The sequence below is a fragment of the Myxine glutinosa genome, chromosome 1, assembly GCF_964187855.1.
Source record: "Myxine glutinosa chromosome 1, kmMyxGlut1.1, whole genome shotgun sequence".
In the NCBI taxonomy this organism is placed as follows: domain Eukaryota; kingdom Metazoa; phylum Chordata; class Myxini; order Myxiniformes; family Myxinidae; genus Myxine; species Myxine glutinosa.
Genome location: NC_136261.1, coordinates 169,157,919 through 169,179,331, shown reverse-complemented (window position 1 = coordinate 169,179,331; position 21,413 = coordinate 169,157,919). Strand labels below are relative to the sequence as shown.

Below are 21,413 nucleotides of genomic sequence, written 5' to 3'. Positions count from 1 at the left end.
GCGCAGCATTGCCGGGCCACCTCTGGCACCCGGCAATACCACCGTGCAGCTCATAGAGACTGTATTTGGAGGGAGAGGTGCACAATAATTGAATTAATTGCATAATTAAAATCAATAAAAGAAAGTCATAAAATATTTTCTTAATCAATTGGCCAATACCATAACTAAACCACTCGTGCTTCATCCGAAGATGTAACTTTTAGAAATTTAATTAAACAAGTCATCAAGAAAAATATTAAATAATTAATTTATTAATCAATAAATAATTAATCGATAAATAATTAATCAATAAATCAAAAATATCCTTTATGGCCACATCACTTGGTCATTGTCATGTCCAAATATTAGCTTCCTAGCTCAAAAGGTGCTTGTGATATTGTCCAGATGACAAAGAAAATAAATAAATGATTAATAATGAAAATAAATAAATAATCATAAAAAAATTAAATAACTAATCAATTGGCTAATAGAACACATAAACCACCACCATTTCATGCGAATCTGTAACTGAATTTTTTTAAATTTTATTTAGTCATTAATCAAATAATTAATAGATCAATCAATAAATCAAAAATAGCCTTTACAGCCAAATCACTTGGTCATTGTCGTGTCCAAATATCAGCTTCCTAACTCAAAAGGTGCCTGAGATAATGCCCAGAAGAGAAAGGAAATGGATAAGTACTTAATTAATCGCTAATAATTAAATAACTAATTAATTAATTGATTAATCAAAAAACCAAAAAATATCGTTTTTGAGAAAGTACTTGCTCACTATTGTGCCCAAATTTCAGCTTCCTAGCTCAAAAGATGGCTGAGATATCGCCCGGACAACCAATAAAACAAACAATCAACCAGAGTGAAAACTGAGTACTCCCTTTCAGCGTGCGTCATTACCGAGCCCGCTTCGGTGCCCGGCAATGATGCTATGCAGCACCTGGAGATGGCATAGGAAAGGAGCGGTGTACAATAATTGCTTTTTCATCATGTATTTTGGAAATATGAAACTGCTTGGAAATTCAACCTCAGCTAAGAAAAGCAGAACTACAGTACAGTACATGATACATGGGTGGTTCAAATTTGACCTCGAGTCGTCTACAACCAGACTTGACTGATTGACCTTGATGGCCAATCAATAGCACAGTGTAGAGGTAATTGTCTGTAAACCTAACCAAGTTGGACATTTTCATTGACCAGACAACTTTTCTTGGAGTTTCATGTAGGAGCTTGTACAAATATTACATACAAGACAAAGCCATTAGTAATAGGATAATAGGACATGAATAAACAATAAACAAGAATATAGTTTATGAGATTTTAAACCAGTATCCCTGCCTCATGAGCCAGGGGTTCAGATGGAAACATCAGCAGGTTTTCCCAAATCATTTCAAAACAAGATAGAGCATTCATCAATGCCAATCTTGCCAGGACACGTACACTCCTTACAGTAGATCTGACTATATGAATGATCTAAACCTCACCAATCCCTTCAAGAAAACTGGCAAGGGGAATTATTCACCGTTTAACCCTCATTATTCTCACTTGTTGCCATCTTTATTTTCAGCACATCCACTAAATGAGGAAATATCTGGTTACAAGTATTAGTTACCAACAATATACAAGACAAATTCCCGAATCAATACACACTGCATTATAAATAACAGATGTTCAGGTCAAATTTTTTTCATACTTTTAGGACACTACTAGAACAAACCAAAAAAAACAACACCAATGACTCCAGCAATGTCTACACGTGGTATTTTCATTTTCAAAATGCAAGACAACCAGCGTTTTAAAGAATTGATTTCCAACTGATAGTTTATTAATAAAAGTACATCTAAAGAAAATGCTACCAAATTCAACAATGGCTTTATTTAAAAGTACATTTCAAAAACAGGTTCAAAATGCAGATTCAATTGGCCAAAAGAGTGAAAAGCACAACATTTCTCCTATGCAATCTAGTAAAGTAGAACTATTACAGACGGACGTGCTACAAGCAGTCTTCTTGAACAATATGATGGAAGTAAACCCAATGTCACAAGTAGTGTGGTGCATGTGAGTAAATTGTGTAAACAAGCAAACACTATAAATACTGGGAAAAAACAATCAAAAAAAAAAAAAACAGCATGGGAAATATTCTTCGACCTTCAACAAAAAACACAATAAAGCTTAAACAAACAAGAGCAGAAACAGAAGTGAAAACAAACCAAAATGAGAAATAACACAATCACAAAAAGGCAATCGCAGCGCAAATAACCTGAAATCACAATTAATACTTATTACCTTGTGCAAAAAAAATTTTAAGGTTGAAATGCACAACTGATGATGTTCATGGATAGTGCATCAACAAAAGAAAATAAATGTCTGTGCCCCCCCCCCCCCGCCCCCCCTCCACAGGACCAGGATTGCACAGCACCGCACCGATATGAAAGATCTAGCACATGGAACGAGATAAATTATCAACAAGTGAGCGACAGAGGGGCAGGGTTATGTTGGCAAAATATGTGTGCAGTTCCTCCAAAAGAAATATTTTTCTGCTTCCGAAAAATTATTTCTGTCACAGCAAGCTGCAAATAGAGTACAGTTATTTTGACCAGTTTCTGCTAAAAACGATGCATACCAACAACAGTATGTTCCTCACAAAAATAGCAAAAACAAACTTTTAAAATGCGTAATAAATTACAGATTCACAGCTAAGATTCTTTTAATTTTTTTTTTTGCGACTGTGTATACAAACCATGGCTATTGAGGCAACCTAAATCAGGAAATTGGACATGCAATGAGTAATGTTACAATTATCTGAAACAGAACCGAGCGATCCTGGAAAATTGTGTGCAAATCACCTCTCCTACACAATCTGCGTGCATGCCTACACACATTATAAATTGGCCACCGAGGTGGTCTGTCATCGAGGAATGGCTTGGTGTCATTCAACACCAAATGAGACAAGACGGTTCAGTGGAAACTCTCATTCAGGTCGCACAATGGTCACAGACCCCTTCTGAGGATCAAGTTTGTCACCTTTGACAGAAGTAACTGAGTAACAACAGCACAATACCCAGAATGATCTACAAAGAGTAACCAACAAACCAATCTCTACCCAGATAAGCAGGTCAGAACTGGCTTCATGCCAGCAGTGTGAGGTACAGAAGACAAATTGTTTGGCACTCCTCAAACACCACTCCGTCGACAACAGGGCATGCAATAGGTGACGTCAGAACTGGATGGCCAACCATCAGAACTGGATGGTCGACCATTGGAGCAATTTTCTTTTCATCAACATGTCCAGATTCTGCACAGATATAAATAATGGACGTGCTCAGATCCGGAGATGAGGTGAGGAGAAATATGCCAAGTCGTGCCATTCGTCAGCATGGTTGTTTTTGTGTAGGCAGCCTTATGGCATGAACTGGGGAAAAATTGGCCAAAGAACTGATCTTGTCATCATTAAGAGAGGCGCTATGACTGATGTAAGATACAGTAGTCGTCTCTCGGGCCCAACAGCAAGGTCCCATCTTTATTCTTTAGCAATCACAACGTCCATCCACATATTGTCCAACGCTCCACCTTCGGACCACAAAATCCCTCACATGGACTGGCATACATGAAATCCGATGGACTGTGCTTAGGATATCCTCGGTAGATGTGGATGCGGTCTGTCAAGTCTGCCCATAGTCTATTGATCAACTGAAGTGACCCTGGTCAAAGAATCACCCAATGTCACACAACGAGAGCTGAATCGCTTGATTTGCTCGATTAATTATAAGACACACACAAGCTGGTATTGGTTTCATTGGTGGTCACACAAGTTATTAAAAAGTCATTTCTGCAAACAAAACAAACAAACTGGTCTATGATCATTTGTACACTGGCGTTAAGACCAATTTGCATGCTCAATTTGGACAGCAGTGTTGTTTTTGCGCAACTTAACTTACACTGAAATCGTATGCTTATAGAGTGTAGAGATCAATCACTTCAACACTTTTGTGACCTAATTTTTTTGTGCAGAGTACAGTATATATATATTGGTCTTGGTGCAGCTTGGGCTAATTTTTGGGTTTTGCTGATAAGCCCATACCATGCAGAAACGAAAAGAAAAAGAAAAGCATGTACATTGCACCTCCCATAATGTCCAAACACATCTGAATATGGTATTAAAAAAAAGTTACAGTAGTTAAGAGCTCTATTACATTAAATTCCATCAATTCATTAGTCCACGCACACATTGCAAGGCTTCAAAAGAAGTTGCAACACAAGAGAAAGAGGGGGCTTATCCCAGGCCAAAACAAAGCTGGACAATCACACTTCCTCCATGAGCAGGAACTTGGGCACCTAGAGGAATGCACTTGGGTTGGCACGAGGATCTTTCTGGTTTCGAAAGCGAGCAGCAAGCCAGACTCCAAGGATCTAAGAGAGAGGGAGAGAGACAGAGAGAGAAGGGGAGTGAGAGAGGGAGTTAGGGTAAGGTTGTTAGAGAGAACCATGGTTTCAGCTTTGAAGGGCTCAGCATTTTTTAGGCATAAAATGTAACCCTTCATCAAGGATAACACTTCAAAGGTGAGCACAAGTTTAATCATCTCAATGAAAAACATCCACAATCATATTTATAAAACTAGAGAGTTCATTGAACATGATACCCCACACAGTGTTCAAGTATATACAGGAGGACCTTGCCAATCGTGGGGGTTACGTTCTTGAAAATCACCATGGACCACAAATCCACAAATGAAGTATTATTTTCCTGTATTAAGGAGATAAAATAAGGTATTATTATTTCATATGGAGCCCGTGGTTGCTGGTTGCATCATCACTGGGAGACTGGCTGTGCCGCTGTTGCAGTGCCCCATTTCCAGTAAGCTGGTACTCATTTTTCCAACCTCGGAAGGATGACAGGCTGAGTCAGCCCACCTGGTATTATTTAACAGTATGACAGGGGTTCAAACTCAAGGCCCTAAGATCTTAAGGGAGCCACTTTAACCGTTAAACCAACACCAAATTTATTTTCCTGTATTAATCGAACATAAAATAAAGGGTTTTTTTTCTTGAGTTATAAAAATCATGAAACACACCTAGGCATTACGGCAGCCTCTTCACCCCAATATGCATGCCATCTCATGCTATATATCGAGATATATGTATATATATATATATATATATATATATATATATATATATATATATATATATATATATATATATACTCGTATATAGTATGGTTCTTTGAAGTATTACGAGGGTGATCTGTGTTCTACAGGCTTCAAGTATATAATTCGATTTAAATAAAGGTTTAGTTTAAAGAGTTTTAAAGGGATATAAATAAATTATAGGTTTTATCACCATTTTCGCCAGTGGCTATTACATCACCCGATCAAACACGTTACATTAGTTATACGTGCCTGCTGTTTGTGTCCTTTTCTTACATCCGTAAAAACAGCAAGTTTCCTGTTTGGAATAATTTTCAATTTTGTTTGACCGTCAGGCAGGCAGACAGTGAAAATATTATATCACTCCTCTCTGCACATGTGTGATCGGGACCAATTCAGAGCCAAAGTACGTTAAAACGGCAGACTTGTCTTCCGATTCATGTTCAAATTACATTCAATTTAAACAAGTTGTTCCTTGATCAAACTGATCAGACGGATGGACATGAACAAATTGCTTAACCCCACTTTTCACTTCACATGCACGGGGTAATAATGGTTTAGTTATGCTGCACAAGCTAGATTTGAAACAGTTTTACTTATATTTTTCTAAGGCATGTTGGAAGCTTCTTAATAAGCAAGCACTTAAATGGAATGTTCATTGGCTTTCCTGAGTTGGAAATTCTACTCCAAGAAGCAGTTCTCATTATTGCTCAAATTAGCATGCGCAGTGCAGACACATCAATAATGTGTGTTTATCCGAGTGAAAATACAATGTGTGATGCACAATACACAGGGGATAAAAATGCTTAAATATGATTAGAAAATAAACCATTATTCGAAGGAGAAAGTAAAAGGCAGCCAACCAAGGATATGTATGCAATATAGCAAGTCACCGATTTACGTTGTTGATGCATTCCCAAAAAACTGCGGCGTTTTACAAAACGTCATTCGGATACGATTTTCCCATATACATTGTGTTATAATTGGGGGATGCGTTGCCAGGGAAAAAATTTTGGTCACCCTAACTTAACTTATCCTTCACTCAAGTACATATTATACATAAGTACACTTCAACACAGGGCAAACCACGTGAGACTGGGAGATAAAGCGGCACGGCATCCACTGAGAGTTTGCCATAATGCCGGTGCTCTGCTAGTGGGCGACGCAAAGATCACACTTGGTCAAAAATATAGTGAAACTGATAATGTGGAAAGTGAAAGGTTAGATTTCCATGCATACAAGTACAATGCAGACAGCAGAAGATTAATTTGTATGCTATCACTCGGCACAGAGATTTCACACAAATATGTTGTGGTCTTTGTGTATGGTTGACATTACTTAGGAGTTTTGAAAAGAACAGTAGAAAGAGAGAGTGGCAGGATTCACTTTACAAGATTGAGGCTCATGGAAGAGCATGAGCAGGGTTGATGGACAAAATAGAGGGAGATTTGGCTAAATAACAGATGTGGGGAAGAATTAGGGCTTGGGGAGAACAAAGGGGGTGGACAATATGGATATACCCACAAACTCAATCACAGAAGTGGAAGGAAAAACTGGAAACTCAAAAAGGTGGGTTTGGGGAAGGTCAATGGATGTAGAAAACAATGGCTGTGGATGGGGGTTGACCTGAGATGCTGGTGAACAAGTAGTTGCTCTAAAAGTTTTGATCAATAGCCCATACACAAATTCACTTTGCTGTCCAATGTTGAGGATAAAATGTTTACAAGTGTGTGTCCAAAGTCCATGTGTGAATGCAAATGTGTCCAACGAAAGATAGTGTCCAATGTTTATGTGAGTGAGACAATCGGTACACATTATAAAGTTAAATATTTTAGATCAAACACATTTGGTGGGTTGAAAGAGGTCGTGCAAAGCACATGCTGAGCATGTCACAAATGTAATAATACAATGACTGATTTAATCAAATCTAACCTTAGATAGTATCAACAAAAGGCATGCTTGCTTCATGCTTCAGCAATGGGACAATGTCTGTCCAAAGCAGAATAGCTTGAAAAATAACACAAGGGCCATATCTCAAAGATGCATACAAGGTTCATAATATGCATAGAAAGACAAAAGTTCACACAAATTATGAACCATCATCATACGAGTTTGCGGCAGAATGCTAATTAATAAAGTTTCCAACAACCTCCGTAAAGCTGAAGAACAGTCCCACTCCTCCACACACGTGCAGTACCTCGGCTGCATGCTGCAGCATTTGATTTCCACAGTCTGAGCACTGATGAGTACTGCACACCTGGCACACAGATAAACACAACACATGCATTTGGCAAATAGAATATGCACAACTCAAAATGATGAGCAGAAAGCAAGTCTCTCCACTTGCACTGAAGAAAATGCACTCTTATTGTTTCTACATAAAACGTACGATCGAGTTGGCTGGTGGCACAATATAACTAGCCAGTTGTAGATATGACGCCATTAGTGACCAAAAGAAATAAATAAAGGTTTATTGCGGGAGCCACAGACAGGGCCACAGGTGACGGAAGTGAAGTCAGGAGAAAGGACCCATCGGGTTGCCTTTCTGTAAAAGGCATTTGTCCATGCACTGCCTGGACACATTGATTGCTTGCTAACCTTTTGCGAAATAAGCATGTGGAAAATATAGCCCAGGCTGCATGGAAGAATACCAACAGAATCCCAGTTCGCAAAAAAAAGACCATGAGCATTTTACAACGTAGAGCTTCGCCAGAGTACATAGATTACAGCATATGAGAATCAACGATCTGCATGAAAGCACATCTGTATGCGAACGCAGGCCTCTCCCATCACTTTAGCTGGCATGGTTAAACAGACCATTTACAGTCATGTGAAAAAGTAAGTACACCCCATGTAAAGTTTTGACTTTTTCAACATATTTCAACATACAGCTATTTGATCTTCATTTCAACAATATTGATCGATAAAGGTGACATAATATAACAAATATCATGAAACATTTACATTTTGTAGTCCATTGTATAATTTAAATAAACATAAATGCAAATTTCATATGTGGAAAAAGTAAGTACACCCCTACATTTATCACTACTTCAAATACCTAAAATTAGAATCAGGTGCACCAGCTCAGGTGCAAATGATTAGAACATCGTTAGAGAGGATCTTGGAGGAACCTGTCTTATTTAAACCTCAGACATTTAGTTTGGTTTGCTCTTTGTTGTTGAAGTATGCGGCGTCACCATGCCGAGATCAAAAGAGCTCTCTGAGGCCTTCAGAAAGAAGGTTATAGATGCCTACGAGTCTGGGAAGGGATTTAAAAAGATCTCCAAACAATTTGAAATCAATCATTCGACTGTCCGGAAGATCATCTACAAGTGGAGAAGATTCCAAACAACTGCCAACTTGTTCAGGCCAGGCCACCCCAGCAAGTTCAGTCCGAGAGCAGACCGCAAGATGCTGAAGGAAGCCTGGAAGAACCCCAGAATGTCATCACGGGACCTACAGGTAGCTCTTGCCACTGTTGATGTCAAAGTGCACGAGTCTACCATTTGAAAGAGGCTGCACAAATTTTATCTACATGGGAGGTGTGGCAGGAGGAAACCTTTGCTGTCCAGAAAGAACATCAGGGCAAGACTAAAGCTTGCCAATGAACACCTCGGCAAAGACCAGCACTTCTGGAACAATGTGCTCTGGACAGATGAGTCAAAGGTAGAGCTATTTGGCCACAGTACCAGAAGACATGTTTGGCGAAAACCAAAGACAGCATTTGACCACAAGAACCTGATACCAACTGTAAAGCATGGTGGTGGAAATATTATGGTTTGGGGCAGCTTTGCTGCATCAGGGCCTGGGCAGCTCACCATCATATAATCCAATATGAATTCTTCATTGTACCACAGGGTGCTTGAGGATAATGTGAGGCCATCTGTCGGAAATTTGAAGCTTAACCGAAGGTGGACCTTGCAACATGACAATGACCCTAAACATACCAGTAAATCCACCAAGGAGTGGCTGAAAAGAAAGAAATGGAGGGTCTGGAATGGCCAAGTCAAAGCTCGGATCTAAATCCCATCGCGATGTTGTGGGGGGATTTGAAACGAGCTGTGCATGCAAGAAACCCCTCAAACATCGCACAGCTGAAAGAATTCTGCATGGAGGAGTGGGCAAAAATTTCTCCCAGTTGATGTCAGAGACTGGTAGACAGTTATAAGAAACGCCTACTTGAGGTTGTTTCTGCCAAAGGGGGGCAATACCACCTATTAGAGCCAAAGGTGTACTTACTTTTTCCACATGAGAAATTTGCATTTACGTTTATTTAAATTATACAATGGACTACAAAATGTAAATGTTTCATGATATTTGTGATATTATATCACCTTTATCGATCAATATTGTTGAAATGAAGATCAAATACCTGTATGTTGAAATATGTTGGAAAAAGTCAAAACTTTACATGGGGTGTACTTACTTTTTCACGTGACTGTACAACAGCCTCTCCTGTTCCTTAAGAAAAGAATGGGCAAGGCGAATAAAGCTAGGAGAAATATATATATATATATATATATATATATATATATATATATATATATATATATACAGTGAAACCTTGACTTACGAGTGCACCAACTTACGAGTTTTCCGAGATACGAGCTGTCGCTCGGGCGGTTTTTTGCTTTGAGATGCGAGCCGAGATCTGAGTTACGAGCTTATGCCACCCGCCACCAGGTGGGTTCCGGTCACGTGGTTATCTTGCCGTGCAAGCATCTCTGCCGTATATCGCTGCTGCTTTGTTTTCGCATTAAGGTTATTTTGGAAAATTTCTTAGTTTTAACCATGGGTCCTAAGAAATTGAGTGCCAAGGGCAGTACTGAGAAGAAGAAGAGGATGATGTGCTTGGATATAAAACACGCAATCGTCGAAAAACATGAGTGAGGTGTGCGTGTTGTCGACTTGGTGAGGCAGTACGATCGTAGTACTTCTACGATATGTACGATTTTGAAGCAGAAGGAGTCGATAAAGGCTATAACGCCAGCCAAGGGCGTTACGATTATTTCAAAGCTCCGGACCTCTATCCATGAAAGATGGAGAAGTTGTTGTTTGTGTGGTTGACGGAGAAGCAGCTCGCAGGAGATACCGTGACCGAGAGCATCATGTGTGAGAAGGCCCGAGACATTTACGGGGATTTGGTGCAGCAGACGGCGGGAACATCAACGGACAAGGCATCGGAAGTCATTCAAAGCCAGTCGGGGATGGTTTGATAATTTTAAGAAGAGGACCGGCATTCACTCCGTCGTCAGGCATGGTGAGGCAGCAAGCTCGGATGTGAAGGCAGCTGAAGATTTTATTATAACTTTTGCCGAACTGATAGAAGCCGAACGATACATCCCCCAGCAAATCTTCAACTGTGACGAGACAGGGCTCTTCTGGAAAAAGATGCCGAGGAGGACGTATATAACGGCAGAGGAGAAGAGCATGCCAGGCCACAACTTGTTCAGAGTGCCGGCGATAGCTCGCCTTCTCTTTGTGGAAAACACGGTGAGATCCTTAACATCCAACAACTAATGGGACGCAAACGGGGCGCCCAGTTTAGCGGTACACACATTGATGAATCACCCTGCCTGTGATTCACCCATGACAGGTTTTAGCTGGGTCGGGATTCAAACCCAGGCTGGACAGTTTAGAGTCAAGTGTGCGTACCTCCAGTCCAGGCCATCCTGCCAACTTGTATGCTGCATACAGGTGAAATATAAAGCGCGAGATATTTTTATATATACTGTATATTAAAAAAAAAATTGGTGTGGTTTTTGGCGGGCTGGAACGGATTAATAGCATTTCAATGCATTTTAATGGGGAAATATAATATGAGAAACGAGCAAATTGAGTTACGAGCTCGGTCACAGAACGAATTAAACTCGTAAGTCAAGGTTTCACTGTATATATATATATATATATATATATATATATATATATATATATATATATATATATATATATACCGGTGTATACCCCGGTTTAGAATAGGTACACCGTATCCCTGCATGTCGTAAGAGGCGACGAAAAGGGTTGGCGTCAGGAGGGGCATCCGGCAATAAATAAAAAAAACATTGCCTCAAAAAGGGAACCATGACAATTACAAGGCTAACCCCTGCTCTCGCAGGGAAAATGGCCTTAAAATGCCTGTTGTTGTTGTGGTGTATATATATATTCTTCTTCTTCTTCTACAAAATTCGATCCTCATGGAAAATTATAAAGCATACCTTGATACTGCATTCTACAGCGAGATTTCGACCCACAACCACAACCCAACCAACACTGTACCCCAACTGTACCCCAACATCTACTCTAGGTCTGTAGCGATTTGTGTGATCCTTTTGTGTTATCTGATGACACACTACTGCATCATACTTCATTTATTCATTTTGTGTGTAGCCTATGGCTGCTGGTTTGCATAATTTCTAAGATCATGGCTATGCTGCTGATGCCAGGCTCCCTGTAGTTTGGGCAGGAATTTGTTCCGAGTGTTCACCTAATCTTCACGAAGGGCACTGTGGGATTTTTAACATCCACCAACTAATGCCGGCAGATGTGACGCCCAGTTTAACGTCCATCCGAGGGACGGCACAAACATTAATGAATCACTCTGCCCGTGAAAGGGTCGGGATTCAAACCCAGGCGAGACAGCTCAGAGGTGAGTGTGTGTACCTCTCGTGTCTTGGCCATCCTGCAAGCACCCTGACATACCATTTAGCTATTGAACACACATGTTAAAGGCCCTATTTAGTTGGGACGTGATACCGTTGATGACAAGTCTAAATCCTAAGTAAAAGTCTGCGTGCATGCAGGAGCTCAGACTAGTTCAGGAGTCGTGCAAACAAATACAACCAAAGCATTGTTGTTCAGAAGAGTGAACGTCAGATGGATCCAACTCCTCCAAAAAAAACACAAGAAGAACATTCAGGAATTATGGTTCATACAGGAACCAATCAGGTAAAATCAAGAGGCTGATTAATAATATAGCTAAGAAAAGAATACAGAAAATGTAAAACCACTCACCTTCGGGCAATCGTTAGTTTCTTTTTGGAAAAATCCACAGCACTTCAGGTTGTTTTGCACGTCTGCTTTGGTGTCATTGTCCATTCGCTCCCAAGCATAATGCAACATGGTTTCCTTGAATGGGCATACGGTTAAATATTCAAGTGCAAGCATATTCAAACGTCACCTCAAACAAGAAAGCACTGGTGTCCATACTTTCACTATTACTGAGATGTTGTGGGTTTTTGGGGGATTTTTTTGTACACAAGATCGAGGCTCATGTAAGAGCTAACATCAATCCCCCCCAAAAAAACCGACACACAAAACATACAATAAATGGAGCGGGAGACAATATGGGGAGGGAGAGGGAAGCACACAAGCACAACATTTGAGAGCTGGGACATCGGGAGATCTGTGGGAGGGAGAGGGCTTGGGGAGAGAAGGCGTGGGAAGGGGGTGGGGGTGGTAGAGGTATAAAACACATGGACACTGCTAGGACTTCCAGGAAAGAAGTCGGTATTTGAAAAACGTGGATCTGGGGGTGAATTAATGGGGGTAGAAGAGATCAAGGTTTTGGATGGGGGAAGATAAGCCTCTCCTCAGTGAAAGACAGATGAAAGCCCGCTTGGAGTTAGCAAAAAAAGCACCGAAAAGACTCTCAGACTGTGAGAAACAAGATTCTGTGGCCTGATGAAACCAAGATTGAACTGTTTGGCTTCCGTCTGGCCACTCTGCCATAAAGCCCAGATCGGTGGAGTGTTGGTGATGGTTGTCCTTCTGGAAGTTTCTCCCATCTCCACACAGGATCTCTGGAGCTCAGCCAGAGTGACCATCGGGATCTTGGTCACCTCTCTTACCAAGGCCCTTCTCCCCCGATTGCTCAGTTTGGCTGGGCGGCCAGCTCTAGGAAGAGTCCTAGTTGTTCCAAACTTCTTCCATTTAAGAATTATGGAGGCCACTGTGCTCTTGGGAACCTTAAATGCAGCAGAAATTTTTTTGTAGGCTTCCCCAGATCTGTGCCTCGACACAATCCTGTCTCTGAGCTCTGCAGGCAGTTCCTTTGACCTAATGGCTTGGTTTTTGCTCTGATATGCATTGCCAGCTGTGAGACCTTTATAGACAGGTGTGTGCCTTTCCAAATCATGTCCAATCAATTGAATTTACCACAGGTTGACTCCAATCAAGGTGTAGAAACATCTCAAAGATGATCAAGAGAGATGGGAGGCACCTGAGCTAAATTTCAAGTGTCATAGCAAAGGGTATGAATACTTATGTGAATGTGATATTTCAGTTTTTTCTTTTTAATAAATTTGCAAAACTTTCTAAAATCCTGTTTTCCCTTTGTCATTATGGGGTATTGAGTGTAGATTGATGAGGGAAAAAAATGAATTTAAACGATTTCAGCATAAGGCTGCAACATAACAAAATGTGAAAAAAGTGAAGGGGTCTGAATACTTTCTGAATGCACTGTGCATATGTATGTGTGTGTATATGTATATGTATATGTATATACCCCCCCATCGATAAAGTGCTGCCTATATCGACAAAGTGATAGTGATATATATATATATATATATATATATATATATATATATATATATATATATATATATATATATATATATATATATATATATATATATATATATAATTATATATATATATATATATATATATATATATATATATATATATATATATATATATATACACACACACACACACACACAGACTTGGCATTTAATATGGAATCTTTTTTTTTTCTTGCCTTGGGTTTACTTTCTGAACTCTGTATATCAATCTGGTGAGTTTCTTTTACCCTTCGGTGATGTCTTTGTTGAAAGAACCATGTCACTGATTGTCTTTCGCAGCAAGAAGTCAATAACAGGATTATATCACAGGTGGCGTGACATAATGCAAGGACAGGTACATTTGACGATTGGCTTCACAATCGGGTATATAAGGGTTGTTGCGTTCTGTATTAGTGGAAAACAACTGCTGCACGTCTACAAAAGTTATTGCCGCTTCCTCTGGAGATGGTCCGTCAACTCGACAATGCTGTTTGTCATGGAGTGGTGGCTTAACAAAATTCTGGCATGAAACAGCGTGCTATTGCTCGGCAGTATGGCATCACTCAAGGTCAGGTGTCAACGATCCTGAAACGAAATGCTCAGAGGGGTGTCCCTACTCCAATACCGAGGCCAGGACATCCACGCAGAACCACAAGGAGAGATGATCACCAGCTGCACCGGTTAGTCTGCAATGGCCATACCAAGTCAGCGAATCGGCTTAGGGCTGAGTGGCAGCAACTGACAAATGTGCCTGTATCCAGAAGGCTAGTCAACCAACGACTGGTCCAAGCAGGCTATCGTGCCAGGCGTCCCCTGAGAAAGCCGCGCCTGACCAGACAACACAGCCAGCGCCGATTGCAGTGGGCCAGAGAGCACCGTCAATGGCAGCCAGGACACTGGAATCACGTGACCTTCAGTGACGAGTCTAGATTTCTGGTCTATCGTCAAGATGGCCGCGTCCGAGTGCGCAGACAAGTGCATGAAGCCCACAACAAAGATTGTGTTGTGCCAAGAGTCCAAGCTGGAGGTGGTGGGGTGACCGTTTGGGCTGCTTTTCATGAAGCGGGCAAAACTGACCTGGTTGTTCTGAATGGAAACCTGAACCAGTTCAAGTACAGGGTCATTCTGGAAGAAACATTGCCTCCATTTGCTCGTGCAGCCTTTCGAGGAAACTTTGTCTTCCAAGATGACAATGCACGGCCTCATCGTGCTCGCATGATCCAACACTTTCTTGCTGACCATGGTGTAGAGCATATGGAGTGGCCTGCCATGTCCCCGGATATGAATCCGATAGAGAACTTGTGGGCAGAATTAACGCGTCAAATCGACAATTTGGACCAGCAGCCTCCCTCTGTGCGTGAATTGCAGCAGACTATTGTCACTGCATGGCAAGCGATTCCTGTCCAAACCTTGGCAAATCTCGTGAACAGCATGCCTCAACGTGTACGTGCTCTCCTGAATGCTCGTGGGGGTTACACGAAGTACTGAACTGTAATTTTACTGTCCGTAATCCCAGTCATAATTTAGCTTTTGTTTTTGTTGAAAAAAAATTTGGCTAATGTGCAAAATAAAGAGATACTTCTGGAAAACGTACAGAAGTTTAACACAGTACTGTCCGTCAATTGAGTTCGATATCAATTTACATCACTTTCAAGGATCAATTTATTTGCTTCAAAATGTCAAATGTGGTTTTTGTTTCTTTTAAAGGTCACATTAACAAAATCTAGAATAATTTCAACATAATTCCAATGAACTTTTGGTTCTAAGTCATCTTGAAAAGTAAGTTCACCCCCACAAAAAATTTTTTTCCATATTAAATGCCAAGTCTGTGTATATATATATATATATACATACACACACATGTATATATACACACATGTATATATATACATATATATACAGGGTGATTCACATATGACGTATTATTTTGTCTTTTAAAAACTGTGTTGCGTGAACCGATTTACTTGTAATTTGCAGCACTTATAGACAAATGTTCCCCATTTATTATGTGAAAATTTCAATAAAAAATAATTGATACAAATTTAGTTATGGGTCTCGATATAGCGGCCGTCATTTTCGATCACTCAGAACAGTCTCTGCTTGTATTCGAGCATGGTTTTCTGCCGCATTTCATCAGTGATCTCCCAGAAGGAATCATGAACATCGCCCCTTTCCATCAGACTTGTGTGCCATCGCAGAATTGATGCATTGCTTGGCAGCACCCAGCTTCGACCAAACTCCGTTCAAAGACGTCGTTTCACTTCGATTAAGCTTTTTGTGGTCTCATACCAGGTTGCAGCTTTTGCACGCTCCTGACTGTTGTAACTTGCCATTCTTGCTGATTTTTTCTTTACATTATGCTGCTAAAAAGTCTAAAGCTGACTCGAAGACCGGTTCCATAATTATCAACGTTTAAGAGCAAATTAATCGACATGTTAATCGACATGTCATGTCATGGCAAGAGGTCAGGCTGTTTCCCATCATAAAAAATGACGGCCGCCATATCGAGACCAATAACTAAATTTGTATCAATTATTTTTTAATGAAATTTTCACGTAATAAATGGGGAACATTTGTCTCTAAGTGCTGCAAATTACAAGTAAATCGGTTCACGCAACACAGAGTTATTCAAAAACAAAATAGTACGTCGTATGTGAATCACCCTGTATATATATATATATCATGTAAATGAATATACAAATGAGAAAAACGTCCTTTTTAACAAATTCTTACCTGGCTCTCTTTATTCATGCCAAGACAATAGAAAGAAATGCAGAGCTGAATGATGAAAAGGAGGAAAAGCACGACCATGTACTGAAATTCAATCATTAAGGAATACTAACAGAGTTGTGTCTGCAGGTAGAGCAGGACTCTACTCTTCAAAGGATTTAACTAGAATGCTTTGCTTGAACAACAAATAAATCTGATTGACCACGTAGGTTTCTTCTTTTTCCTGAAGCAGACACAAAAGTAAACTTAGCCGAGGAGGATACGAAAAAAAGAAGAACTTGATGATGCTTTGCTGCTCCAATAAACCCAACAAGAGCGATGAAGAAGAGGAACACACCAACCCCGATGATGCCTCCAATGACCGAGATGCTGGACACAATGCCATAACCTTTTCCCCAACCAGCAATTCCAATCAGCAGTAAGCTCACCAGCTGTGAAGTGAGATAGAAGGTTCAATGCTTACATCTTCAGTAAGCATCAAATGGCACAGCACAAACAGAAAGTGAAAGGATGAGTTTAAGGTCAAGATGCAGGGGAGGTGAAGTGAGCACAACTGAAAGATTGTTTTACTTTTGCCAGCACTTCTTGCAGTCAATGTATTCACTCGTTTTGTTTTAGTGTGAGCTTAATGAACGTTAAGGGTGGTAAGACAGCATCGTCGGCAGGCCTTGATATTACGTGAATTGGCACACATCACGAGCGAGTGCAGTGACTGAAGAAAAGGGCGATGGGGTGAATAGGGCAAGGGGCAAGGATGTGGGGGGTGGGGGGGGGGGGGGAAGGGTTCTTCCACCCTCTGCTTTAAAAAAAAAAAATGTGGCTGGGAGGGAAGGCAGGAGAAAAAGATGACGAATTCGTGACCGCAATTTTATCAATGCACCAATCGGATCCTCTCTTTGCCACCATTGTGATGTCAGCAGGATAAGTCAGGAGCCCAAACCAGTTTGACATGTATATTTAAAAAGAAATGCACACATTTAGAGGCAAGCTATACAATCCCCCATTACCCTTAATCATGCCCTCGGAAGATTCCAATATGTACAATCAACTTATCAATCTATATAGGGCCCGCATCTCTCCAAGAGAGTTATAGACAGCTGGGTTGAAGAAAAGGCAGATTCCCCATAACCTGGTGTGACGGCCCTGGGGAGCCCAGTGCATCCCTCAGAGGTTGCATGAGTGAGTGGTCATGGCTCCCGAGGGGCACGATGCATTCCCCAGGATGACTGGTGCCCTTGAGTTGTTCTTTATTCGTTGATACTCCTTGGGGGAATCAGACACCAGCGACCGTGAGGTCTGTGCCGCTGATAAACCCCCCCCCCATTCACCCCCCCCCCCCCCCGCACTGTTCCAGGGCACTGAGATCTATGGCTACTTGCCGATCTCCTCCCTTGTTCGCACCAGCTCACCCCGCACAGTGAGACTCGACACAACGGCCGCACACAGCAGGATGTCCCTGGTCTGTGGGACGTACTGCCACCAAAAGCGCCCTAAACCCTGAATGACCACCACCATAGTGAGATGATGGTGATTGAGACAACAATCAGATGGACACCAAGGCACAGAGTCCACAGAGATAACCATGCAAGCCACAGAAGGCGTGATTACGAGGCCTTTTATCCCTTCCTCTCCTGATTCACATATTGACCTGTTCCCTAGCATGGTTCTTAAAAATGAAAGTTAGAAGAGTCATGCTCCTAACACTTAACAAGTACAAAAAGTTTTAATTAAAACAAAAGCCGCGTCGATGTTACACAATGCCTAGATGCAGCTGTGCCTATAACGTCGATGTTATAGGCACAGGACATTCCTATTGATTCGATTACTTGATGTTATTTTTGTGCAAAGTGAAAATATATCTCGGCAATTTCCCGTGTGTGGCGACGAATTTTTAATATATCTCGGCATTTTCCCGTCTCTTATTTCGGGCGGTGTATGACTGACCATGCCGCGATTTTAAAAAAAAATATCTCAATGGACTTGAAGTTACAGGCCTTTGAGAATTCATTTCGTTCTATAAAGGGCAACTTTCATCGGATTTTCTTCCCGTTTTTTTTCAACCAAGTCTAAAACTATGTTAGCGACTGTGAAAAATGAAATGATATATCGAATTTGATTTGAAATAAAACTGTGTGAGAGAGGAAGACACCACGGGCCTACAAAACAGGCCTCAAAGCTATGCGAGTTAATAAAATGGTGGATATTTGTTTATATGAAGGCTCTCCCAGAATGGGTGGAGCTATGGTTCCCAGAATGGGTGGAGCTTTGAGGTTTTGTCTTCTCTGCAAGAACAAGAAGAAGAAGAAGCAGAACAAGAAGAAGAAGAACAGCAGAGGGCACTCTGAGCAGCGTCTGCGACGCAGCTAAAAATATATATATAGTATGTATGAAAAAACCCTTATGGTGAAATTTTAAGCCATTTTGACTAAATCTAGGGGTTGCACACGGAGTTTGTAATTTCACATATTTTGCTCGCATAAATGTTTGGAGTTGATGATTTATTCTCTACTGCTACACTTGTGATTTTGACCATTACAGTTGACCTATGACCTTGCTATGCACTGCACATTTTGAAGTTGTTTTTAAGTTAATTGAATACAGTACAGCTGTACTCTGGTGTATGCAGTTGCTCTCATTGAAGAGTACAATCGTCTCCTGACAAGGGATGAACAGCAAACCCAGTATCTGCTTCAAGTTGTGACAGAACATCGCAAGAGGTTTCCCGATTGCAGGAAATCAACGCTTATTGGGCACAAACATTGAATGGCTGGCAACCATGAGTCACTGTGCAACCCCTAAAACTTGATGTATTCAAAACATATGTCACAGGAAGAAGTTTTACCTCAATAGCAAAAAAAATTAAAGGTTAGGAGTAAAACAATTCAATTTTTTTTTTTTTGCCTTATGTCACCAAGAACCACCCTACTGTTCCCATTTGTAGGCGGCTTCAGAGATGCAAGCTGTTGCTGGCCGAGAGCTATTGGCTGCGGCATTACAATTCTCTTGGACTTGTTTACCCTGACTGGTTCTGGGCTCAAAGGGTGTGTATCATTCATGATCCACGGTTCTATCCCACGGTGTTAAGGCGGCAAAGCAGTAGGTTTGAACTGGTTCAGAGAGAGAGAGAGAAATAAAGATGCAAGATGGACACGGAAAAGAAACATTATGACAGGGAACACCATCTATCTAATACATATGCAACGCATATCCATCCACATGTAATAGTAATACAATATGCTTAACGAAACAGATACTTAAGGAATAATTAATGCTATACTGAAGATCTATTATTAACCCCAAGGACGCATAACCACAACATTTCAAAACGTTGTGGACAGATTATGAAAAAAAAAAACTAAACAAAAAAACAAACAAAAAAAAACTTGGTGGATGAGTTGGCACGAGGGTACCCTCTGAGACGAGATGAGACGAACGTTGGGTAGTAGATAAGAACAAGCCGATTAGATTTTGGTGTTTTTTTTTTTTCAGCCTGGCAGAAGTATGTGCTCTTCCGAGTGCCTTTTTAGTTTTAAGTTTAAGTTTAAGTTTAAGTTTAAGTGTGTGTGTGTGTGTGTGTGTGTGTGTGTGTGTGTGTGTGTGTGTGTGTGTGTGTGTGTGTGTGTGTGTGTACGCGTGTGTATGCGTGTTTGTGTGTGTGCGTGTATATGTTTGTGTGTGTGGGTATGTTTGTGTGTGTGGGTATGTGTGTGTGTGTGTGTGTGTGTGTGTGTGTGTGTGTGTGTGTGTGTGTGTGTGTGTGTGTGTGTGTGTGTGTGTGTGTGTGTGTGTGTGTGTGTGTGTGTGTGTGTGTGTGTGTGTGTGTGTGTGTGTGTGTGTGTGTGTGTGTGTGTCATTTATCCGGTTTTTACAGAACATTATTCACAACAGATATTGCATTTTTATATTCAGTGAACTATTAATGGAACAGAATGAAAAATACACACTTCCTATTCAACTAACTTGCTATTCATACTATAGGAAGGAATATTTTTCCACTCCAAAAATACATGAATTTTCAATGATGCACCGACAAGCACAAAAGACTAAACATGGGATCACGGGTGACCCCATTTAACGACAAAAGTGCATCGTATGTAAAGAAATATATTTCAATCATCCGAAGGAAGAACCTCTCGCTTTTCCTTCCAAATCGATGTTCAACCGGTCGACGTCACGAAAATAAAGAATTCAAGAAGCAAAGCCGTTACGAAGTGTTCGCCGCCGAGCAACCTCACCAGATAAACGACGTTCAGGGCACACAGGGCGTTCTTCGAACAACTGAAGCCCCCACAAACCATCCTCGTGCAGAAGATACAGGATTAAAAAATTAAAATAAAATCCCCTGCATTCCTTCTCACAATTATTGTCAAGAGTGTTCCAACGAACAAGAGAACACAACAGCCAGAGGGCAAGGCCTGAATAATGCGTCACGTCCGGTCACACCGGGATCGTCATTGGTTCGTTGTTGAAGTTTGTTGTTTTAAGGTAGTTATCCCTTACGATGACGTAATTATGGCAGTAAAAATATGAATGCAGTACTTCATCCTCCATTTTAAAGAAGCATCTTCACTGTCTTCACGATGAAGAAGAAAAAAAACCCATTAACTTTGCCACGGGAAGAGGCCATGTGGCCCACCGTACCTGCGCTACACTACACCAGAGCCCTTTATACACATACATATACTATATACATTACATTACATCACATTTACATATTACATTGCATATTACATTGCATATTACATATTACATATTCTATTACATATACATTTATACATATACTTTACATATGTATATACTTGTGTATAAAGGGCTCTGCACTACACCAAACAAATCCATCTCGGGCACAGTCTTAATAGGAGGAGGGTGGAGAGGAGCTGGGCGGTGATTGATGAATGCACAAACACCGAGCACACACTCACCCTTCAATGCAACCCTCCCACAGACATCCCAGTCACCATACACATGTATATACCAT

General features: G+C 40.8%; 1 protein-coding gene across 2 annotated transcripts; it reads right to left on the bottom strand.

The window, feature by feature from the left end:
* Nucleotides 1-1,797: 1,797 nt before the first annotated feature.
* Nucleotides 1,798-20,879, bottom strand: LOC137431006 (tetraspanin-31). Of its 2 annotated transcripts, none has more exons than XM_068121863.2 (6): nucleotides 20,671-20,879; nucleotides 16,699-16,866; nucleotides 16,439-16,519; nucleotides 12,156-12,269; nucleotides 7,291-7,398; nucleotides 1,798-4,404 (listed from the first exon to the last, which is right to left on the bottom strand). In XM_068121863.2, the coding sequence occupies exons 1-6, from the start codon at nucleotides 20,731-20,733 to the stop codon at nucleotides 4,330-4,332; spliced, it is 609 nt and encodes a 202-aa protein (XP_067977964.1). In that variant the 5' UTR covers nucleotides 20,734-20,879; the 3' UTR covers nucleotides 1,798-4,329. The 2 variants fall into 2 exon arrangements, with proteins under 2 accessions (XP_067977964.1, XP_078635840.1); XM_078779714.1 differs by having other exon boundaries at nucleotides 3,482-4,489; nucleotides 7,226-7,398; nucleotides 20,671-20,870.
* Between the last annotated feature and the right edge of the window lie 534 nt (nucleotides 20,880-21,413).